Source organism: Rattus rattus, chromosome 11 (genome assembly GCF_011064425.1).
Source record: "Rattus rattus isolate New Zealand chromosome 11, Rrattus_CSIRO_v1, whole genome shotgun sequence".
In the NCBI taxonomy this organism is placed as follows: Eukaryota; Metazoa; Chordata; class Mammalia; order Rodentia; family Muridae; genus Rattus; species Rattus rattus.
The window spans coordinates 68271052-68280482 of NC_046164.1; the positions used below are offsets into that span (position 1 = coordinate 68271052).

The 9431-nt window shown below is 53.9% G+C and overlaps 1 protein-coding gene across 2 annotated transcripts in view; it reads right to left on the bottom strand.

The window, feature by feature from the left end:
• The window catches only part of Ppp2r2c (protein phosphatase 2 regulatory subunit Bgamma), an 84582-nt gene extending 75384 nt beyond the window's left edge, over positions 1–9198 (bottom strand). Inside the window, exon 1 of one of the 2 annotated variants that reach the window (XM_032915961.1) lies at positions 8923–9198. In XM_032915961.1, coding sequence (XP_032771852.1) covers positions 8923–8992 — 70 coding nt within the window. In that variant the 5' untranslated portion in view covers positions 8993–9198. Of the gene's footprint in view, positions 1–8845 lie in introns of both variants that reach the window. The other variant, XM_032915962.1, reaches the window with a different exon arrangement.
• Between the last annotated feature and the right edge of the window lie 233 nt (positions 9199–9431).

Consider the following 9431-nt stretch of genomic DNA (forward strand, 5'->3'; position numbering starts at 1 on the left):
CTGGGACCACCAGGGCAGGGACAGCTGGCCTGCTCACTTCTGATTACACGCCATGCCTTAGGAGGTGGAGTTTGAGACGTCTGTGCAACTTGGCAGTTATGGGTTCCTTGGAGAAAAGGGCCCTGCAGTGCCCAGGGGAGAGAGGGAGGCTCTACAGAATTCTGCCTGGTAGCTCTGAGAGCTGCAGGGTAAGCATCATTCCCTAGGTCTGGGATGGTGATGCAGTAGGCTATGGGATTTTAGTGCTTTTCAGACAGGACAGCCAGTATGCAGTCCGTTTGTGCCTGGTGGTGTCTGGGCTCCTCTCCTGAGCCCAGAACACAGTTGCCTGCTGCCCAGGGAGCAGGACCCACCCAAAGAGTCATGGTGGCCCTGACCCTGACACAGTAGGGCCATTGTCCTCCAGGACATGGGCTGAATGGCCCATTGAGGTAGAACAAAGGCTGCCCACAGGCTCTGGCTTGGCTATGTAGGTTGCTCCTCACCAAGGATGGGGTCCTCAGCCCGAGGGTGCTTTAGGCTCAATACACAGGTGATCCCAGAAGGTGAACTTGGAGAGAAAATTGAAGCCTGGGCCCATTCTGCCACCTGCAGAGGTGAGGTTAAAACCTGAACTCTGAAAAGCAAAGAAGCTCTAGAGGCTGAGGCAGGAGAAGTGAAGGTCCAAGGCCTGCCTGGGCTAGAGAATGATGAGTTCATGGCCCATCTGGGCAACTTGGTGAATGGGTCTCAAAATGAAAATAAGAAACCTGCAGTGTGGCTCAGTGGTAGGGCACTCACCTAGCACGTGCGAAGAAGAGAAATAAGTGGGTGTCCCTTCTCGCTATCCCATGTCCTCACTCTTAGTTTCTTGAATGCTGTTAGCTTGAAGGTTAATGTTTCTGGAGTCACTGTTTATACCCAATATCTAGCAGAGCTGGCTCCTTAAATGGAGACATGCTGCAGGCAGAGGGTCACGTAGGGGGAAAGAGTGGCCATGTGAGGTCCGCAATACTGGGCATTGAAGGGGAGGAACCTGTTCCAAGCCGCAACCTCCTTAGAGTCCCCTCACTCCCCAGAACCTCAGCTCCAAGAGACGAGCTTGGAAATTTCAAGACAATACAGCACAGCCAGATTGTCCCCACACACTTGGTACAGGGTCCTTGCAGACTGTGCACCATGAGATCAGCCCTGCTGCCAAGCCTGGAAAACCACATGACCTCATGCTAAGTTAGAAAAGCAGCTTCAATCTTGTTTCGATAATGACATTACTGTTGTTGTTATTGAAAACAGGCTCAGGCATAGAGACAGCTCAATGGAGGTTTGCAGGCTGCTGGCATGGGCGGCCCCTGTGCCCTTTCACCTGCCAGCTCCCACCTTCCACACCTGCTACCCTCTCCACGGAACCCCAGGACTTCGCCCGGCAACACTGCTCACCTCCCAAGGCCCGGAACATCTCTCATCAAAAGGTCCCTTAGTCCCTGGAGCCTCAAGGACAAAACCCAAAAGCTAGAGGGAAAAACAAGAGCCAGGAGCCGGTGAAGGAATACACTAGCACGTGCTTTTGAGGAGGAAGAGTCGCCATTTGTACCTTCTCAGCTCCAGCTGAGGTGACCCAGGAGCCAGGTGTAATGGTAGCACCTGTAGCCCCAGAAACATGGGAAGGAGGGCCAAGAGCTTGACGTCAGTGGACACCATGATTTGGAGGCCAGTCAGGGCTACACGACACAGGGCAGGCTGAGGCAAGGGTTTAGGGAAACTAGCGGTGGCTTCCTTTCCACATTTAACAGTAGTATCTACACAGCACTTTGATCACTGAGCATTATGACATGTAAGCTACCAGACAACACAGGGAAACTGAGGCCCAGAGATATGAAGGATGTGACCCTACTTTCCCCAGCCCCTTAAGGGGAAGCTATGGAGCCTAGGAAAGCTCACTAAGCCTCTCCAACAAAAGCAAGGGGAGCACCAATCTAGCAAACACTGGCTCTTCCTGGACTACGTGTCAGCACCACTAGCCCCTCCCCTAAACTCAGCTTCCTTGTAGGTGGGGATGGGGCTTTGGCTGGCCCGGCTGATGAGAGTTCTGAGGGCAACTCTGGCTTCAGCCATATCTCATTTGTAGATACTATTAGGAGGGGGCCCCTGAGCTTCAGTCCCTGGTGAGCTGAGAACAATTTTCCCAATGGCAGGGGGGAAGCTGGCAGAAACAGAGACATAGACAGCAGTCCCCTCCTCATGGCTAGTGATCTAAGCAGCCTTCAGGACCATGGAGGGAAATCCAGGGCCAAGCAGCCCTGACATGAGTTGCATAAGAGACAAGAGAGGGCTCCCTAGATAAGGAACTGGTTGCAAACCCCTCCAGGTTTTCCTACCTTCAGTCTCCCGGGTGTTTAAGGTTTCCTCCTGGATTTCCTGACAGAAAGCCTGGAGTAAACATCAGAAATCTCCCTCCTGCCACAAACAGTGCAGGCTTAACACTCGCCCCCCACCCAGGGTGCCAAGATGGCTGTGAGAAACCATGGGGCTTCTGTATTCTACCAAGTGGGTCTCACTTCCTATATATTTCATCTTATACTCATTCTCCAGAACTATCCCCTGCTCCCATTCTGGAAGCTGCTGGGAAAGGAAATTGCCCTTGGTCCAATTAGAGGAGGCTGAGGTCCCTTTCGAGGTGCACAGGTCAGGGAGGGGAGGCTGGCCAGCGGAGACACTGGACATTCGATGGATGTGCTAGACCCCACAGGCCAGACCCCTGCTCACCTGAGCCCTCTGTATTTCTTCAGCTATGAGGCCAGTACAGTCCTGTAAGGAGAGACAGCTCTAACATCTCTCACCCAGGCATGGGTAAAGAGACACCCACATGCTGGAGTGACGCCTGAGGAATTTCAGGAAACAAGAGACCATGCTCCCTCAGTACCATGTGGAAACAGAGAAATGGTCACCGCTGGGACTGCCTGTTGGCTGAGCTCCTGTCCCATGACCACAGCTGCATGCTGTGGACAGCCCAGAGGATATACTGGACAGCACACAAGGGAAGGATGGGTGTGTGGACTAGGTCTAGCCAAGCCCAGACACGTTTATCTTACTCAGTCTGTAACTGAGTCTTGGGCCTGTCTCAAAACAGAGCCAAGCAGCATCCTTTGGGAGATCTATGTCTGATAGACACTTGCCAACACCCAATTCTAGAGCTCCCCCTTTGTTAGGCTCAGATCCCTCCACTGTCCTGATAGCTTCTACTTCATTACTTATTCCTGCTCCCCAGCATCCCCATCCTACAACCCCCTTTCCTAGGCTCAACTACCCTCCACCCCCACAGCTTCCATTTCCCAAGTCCTCTGTGCCCTGCACTCACGGCCAAGAGCACACCAACCCACAACACAACTGAGTTCAGTCATGCACCAAACATCCCATCTAGCTATTCTAATTCACACCAAGGTGTGTTTGTGGCCTGGGGTGGGGGCTATAGTGCAGCTGGATACTCAGATAAGTATCTGTGGCCCTCCCTGCCCCTCTATGGGGGAGCTATAAACAGTGAACAAGCCCATCTGGATGAACAAGCCATCTCTTGCAATCTGAATGCCACAAGATGGCAGTTGTGGGGCTGGAGAGATAGCTCAGCAGTTAAGAGCACTGACCTTTCAGAGGTCCTGAGTTCAAATCCCAGCAACCACATGGTGGCTCATGACCATCTGTAATGAGATCTGATGATCTGATGCCCTCTTCTGGTGTGTCTGAAGACAGCTACAGTGTACTTATCTATAATAAATTAAATAAATAAATAAAAAGATGGCAGTTGTGTGGCTCAAAGGCTAGTCCTGTACAAGCAAGGATAAAGAGATTACGTCCAGGGAAATAGAGATAAAACTGGGCGGTTCTGACTTTAGAATCAGAGAACACTAAATAAGAAGGACACTTGCAGGCCACTGAATTTGCCTTTCCTTCACTAGATGAGAAAGTGGACCTGAGACTCCTCCACACTGATAGCTAATTTGCAACACACGGCTGTCGAAGCCGTTCTCCAGACAGCTGAGGTCTCTGAGTCAACATGAAGCTCTGCGTTTTCATCTCAGCAGCTTGTGAGTCAGGCTGACCCAAGGAAGATAAAAGAAGTCATGGTACCAGGTCATCCGGAGAGAGTTCTCTGTACAAAGGACCCCGAGCAAGGTACCCTGAGTAGTAATTCTACTCCAGAATTAGAAGGATCTCCAGAATTAGGAAAAAAAGAAGAAGAATCGAGGTTGGGGATTTAGCTCAGTGGTAGAGCGCTTGCCCAGCAAGCGCAAGGCCCTAGGTCCGGTCCCCAGCTCCGAAAAAAAAAAAAAAAGAAGAAAAAAAAAGAAGAAGAATCACCTTCCTAGCTCCTATATTCAGTCAGTAGAGTGTGTGGCGAGCAAACATGAGAATTCAGTCTCAATCCAGCCTGTACATAAAAACCCAATGCACACGTGCACACAGACTCGCAAGTAACCTCAAAGCTGGGGAGGCAGGATAGGTGGAGCCCTAGTGCTCACCGACAAATCAGCCAGACCTAGCAATAAGCTCTGGGTACAATGGAAGACCCTATCCCCACAAAAGAAATAACTGTGGGGCTGGAGCAATGGCTCATCGCAGCTCTTCCAGAGGACCTGGGTTCGATTTCCAGAACCCATACAGTGGCTGAGAACCATGTGTAACTCCAGTTCCAGAGGATCCAATGCCCTCTTCTTACATCTCCGGGCAACAGGCACATCTTAGGGTAGCAAAAGACCCGAGACGTTGCTGGTACAGTAGAGTGAAGTGTCTCTGTGTGGGCAGATCATCCACTCCAAACAGAAGAAAGATGACATAATGAAGAAGTGCTAGGCCAAAGCAAGCCCCAAAATCAGAAAACTCCTGACTCTGCCATCTCCACGTCCAGTGTCAAAGTGCTCTTCAGAACTTCAACTGCCCCCAGCTTTGTTGACTAAAACACACTTCTCTCTCTTGGGATGGTTCCATACCTGGTCTGCCGGTTTCCTCAGCAGGCATCCCATGACCCTGGCTCTTCAACATCTTGGAGTTTCCAACGCAATCTGGGCTTTACTTTCACAGCATCATACAATGGCCGTTCTGGGTCTCCGCTCAATGACACCCCTGACTCACACCTGGCCTCAGTAGCTTTCCTTAGCCACAGAGGGACATTCTGTAATCCTTCCCTTATATCCTTGACTCTAAAGCCAGGGCCAGTGGCTGAAGCTCCCAAGTCTGATGGGGCTGGAACTCGCTCCCCTTTATTCAATCACATCTGCACTGGCTTTCTGTTGTAGGTGGTCTCCTTCTGCCCTTCAGCTGCTCTTTAATTCCCTTTCACAAGTTGAAACCTTAGCTGAGTGGGTCTTGCCCTGAGGTCACCACTCCCTTTTATTCCATTTACATCAGACTTCTCTTTAACTTATTTTTAATCTCCTTGAGCACTGGGCTTGGCTCCATTTCACTTCCTGGTGCTCCTTTTCTCCTCAAACTGTCTGTTCCGTATTTACCTTTGTCCAGCTTGCTCCTTTTCATGATAGATCTGCGTTAGAGTGATAACCGATAACCACACAACAGAGTCAATACTAGGCTGTCTTGAAGTTTCCTCTGCTAACACCATTATTCAAAACAAAACAAAACAAAAAACAAAAAAAAAATCTTCAATTTAGCTTCAGGCAGACTTTTAGGACAAGAGCAAAAAGCAGCTACATTCTTTGCCAAAATATCACAAGAATGGTCTCTAGGCCACTTACTAGTAGTATTCTTCCTCTCTGAAACCTCTTAAGCTGGACCCCCACAGTTCAAACTGCCCTCAGCATTGTCTTCCATATTCATACCAGGATGGCCAATTAGGCCCTGCTTAAAGTGTTCAACCACTTTCCTAGTGTAAAGCCCCAGAGCCTTCCGTTTTCCTCCAACAAACAGCATGGTGAAGCCTGTCACAGCAGTACTGGCTCCCACCTCTGACTTAGTCACTGCTCTATTGCTGTAAGGAGACATCATGACCACGGCAACTCTTATGAAACAAAGCTCACAGTTTCAGTGGCTTGCTTAGTCCAGTATTGGGTGGCAGGGAGCATGGCAGCAGGCATGGCAGCCATGACTGAGAGTTCTACATCCTCATCCGCAGGTAGAGTGATGGAGACTGAGTCTGGCATGGGCTTTTGAAACCCCAAGGCCCACCCCCAGTGACACACTTCCTCCAACAAGGCCACACCTCCCAATCCTTCTAATCCTATTCTACAGTTCCACTCTGGGTTACTACGCATTCAAACGGAGGAACCTCTGGGGGCCATTCTCATCAATCCACCACAGTGTGAACAGAACTCAAACTGTGCTGAGAATATTTAGGGTTTGCTAAGAGACTCAGGGCTCTCACTAGCAAAAGATGACACTGAACTGGGAATTCAAGGGTTTTAGTGGGAGTTGGTTTTCAGAAGGGTAGGGTGTCCCAGAGAGAAGAGAGAGCCAGTAAAACATCCCGGCATCAGGAAGAGAATGGCTAACTTAAGGAACAGTAGTAAAAGTCAAAGCTGGAGCGTCTAAGTGAGCAAGGGGCCTACCTCCAGATGGGAATGGGAAGGCATACACGTGGGTCTTGTGCAAAGCGAGTCTCTAGGACACGATGACTCTGGTGACATTTACCAAATACCTCCAGGAGGCCCGATCCTATCTGAGAGCATCTGACACTCTCAGGGCCACTGCCATCTCAACAATCCTGAGCTAGAGGCCACTGTGACTTCTCCCTTTACAGAGAAGACAAATGAAGCCCAGTGACTCATCCAGGGAGGCTGAACATAACTTTGTAGGCCAGGAGACAAATCTGTGACCTTGAACTCGGGGATCCTATAGTGTGACTGGGGTGTGTGTGTGTGTGTGTGTGTGTGTGTGTGTGTGTGTGTGACACCTTCATTTAAATTCCCTACTCCTTCCAGTTAGATTCTAAGGGAGTTTCACTCTATAAACGTTACTCTTCTACATCCCTGAGGGGTAGAAACATCTGAGTCCTGTGTCCTACACACACTGCCCACTGCCCAGGGCTCATGAAGAGACCTTCCACCAGGCCCTATGTGAAGCATTAGGGCACAGTAGGTGCTCAAGACATTTCAGTTGTCAATCACCTCTACAGGTCGAAGGTGGCCAGGGAGGGGGGCTTTGTTTCCTCCCATTGTACAAATAGGGAAAGTGAGGCATATTAAAAAAGGCTTCCCCACAAGTCACAGGGATCTCCGCTACAACACAGGATGAAGGAGGGCAAGGGACCTCCATCCAACCCCAGCGATGAAAGCTTAAGGTTTGGCGGATGGCAGTAGCAGCCACTAGCAGCCACTGAACCATGAAGGTACTTCTTCCTGTGAACCTTGCTGAAGTGGGTTTATTAAGGAAGAGGAAGAAGGATACGGACCGGAACAACCCTTTGAGCTGTCCCTGCCTGTGAGGTGGGCACTATGCATTTTGTGTTTGGCACACATAAACGCTGAGGCCCGCTGGTTCCCAGTGTGCAGATGAGAAAACTGAGGTTTTCCTCCAGAAAGCCAGACCAACACTGGCCCTGCACAGGACTCCCTGCCAAGAAGCCCCGCAGCCGACCTGCCACGCAGGCTGCCTTCTGCTGCTAGGCAGGCTGTAAGCAGATAATCATCTTCGCGAAGCGAGACCCTCCTCCGCATCACCCAGCGGGCGACAAAGGGCTGAGTTCTGCGCCAGGAGCCTCCCAAAGCCTGGTAAGGGCAGCGCCGCCACCCAGCCCGAGCCTGGCAGCCCTACCCCCTCTCCCCGCACACCCCGCGGCAAAGTGTGACTCAGCGGTTCTCGGCGCGCGGAGCCCCGCTCTCAGCATCAGCATCTGCACGCCCGGGTCGCACACCTAGCCTCTGCCTCTGGGGTCCGCGCGCCCGCCGGGAGTCGCCGCGCCCGCCTCATTTCCGGCGGAGCTCGGCACTGGGGAGGCCATGCCCACGCAGGTTCCTTGGAGCAGGCACCCACGCGCGCCGGCCCCCAGGACTCAGTGCCAGGGCCCCTCCCACCGGGTCAGCCACCTGCTTAAACCCTAGACACCCTCCCCACCAGGCTCGCAGCCCCGGGGAAGAGGCTCCTACACTGCCCGGGGAGGTTTCCAGCACCTGCGTGCCGGCGGGCTGCTGTGGCCAGGTCTGGCACTCCCTCACTGCAGCAGATTCACTTCTCCGGCCCCCGGCTGCGCGCTGGAGCTGTCCCCACCGTTCCTGTGGCCAGTCAGGGGCTGGGGACTCCGGAAGTTACTGTCACATTAGCAAAGGACACCGATCCTCTGCATCCCACCAGCCTTTGGTGGGGGCTGACGCACAGGGCCAACTTAGGGGGTTTTAAACGCAGAGCCTCTTTGGGGTAACATGCCCCACTTTTCCGGAAAACCACGAATATCTGGCCCAGCTCCTGTCTCAGTAACACTACCCGGGAATAAAACAGTAGACCCTACGAGCCTCTTTCCCCCTCCCACGCAGGGAACCTGCCTCTGGAGGCCGGGGAGGTGCCAGGGCAGCTGAACCCTAGAGGATCTGGCAATGGAATTTTTTCCCTCCTGGGTCCCTCTCCAGGGAGTGGGCAATCTAGAAATTTCTGCGAGCTTTGGCCCGGCTGAAAGGGCAAATGAAGGATTTTTAAGCCTTTCCAGGTCCTGGAGATTTCCACACCAGATTTGCTGCAGCCTTGGGCTTTGTAAATGATAGTCAGGGCCCGATCCAGTGCCACCCGGCGGGGGAAGGACAGCTGCGTTCCTGAGGGCGGCACGGAGGAGGGCGCTGGGCAGTGGCCGAAGCCCCTGGGTTCCCTCCCTCCCGGCCCGGGGTCGGGGTGGGGGTGGGGGGGGACACGACACACAGCGCGCGGTCCAAACCTTCGGAGGGCATTCGGTGCGACGGCATCCCCACGCCGCGGCCGGCCGGAGGGGGTCTCAGACAACACGTACGTTACCTTCTGTCACATAGCTGTGGTCCCGCAGGAAGCTGTGGTTAATTTTCCGCGTGTCCGTGTCCTCGCCCATTGAAGGCCGCGCCCGGTGCCCTGGGCATGCCCCGCCGCCGCACACCGATGCAATCCGCAGAGGTCGCGCCGGGCGCGCGGGCCATGCCGCCGCAGCCTAGCAGGGTCTCGGGCCGCCGGGGCCCGGGAGGGCGGGCATCGCGGTCAGGTGGTCGGGGACGGCGGGTGGGCGCCGCGCTCAGGCGAGCGTGCGGCGGGCAGGAGGCGGCCGCAGCGTGGGGCGGGCGGGGCCGGGCGCGCATCCGGCCGCCCGTTCGCGCTGCGTCCGGGCGCCTGGCGGTGGCGGCGGCGAGGGGACGCGCGCGGCGCTGAGCCGGGCTGCGCCGTGGCGGGGCCGTGTCGCAGGCCCCTCCCTCCGCTGCACGCCTCTCCGCCCCCGGCCGCGTAGCCACCGCGCAGGTGGAGCTGATGCGCCGAGCCCCGCCACAACGGTCACCTCC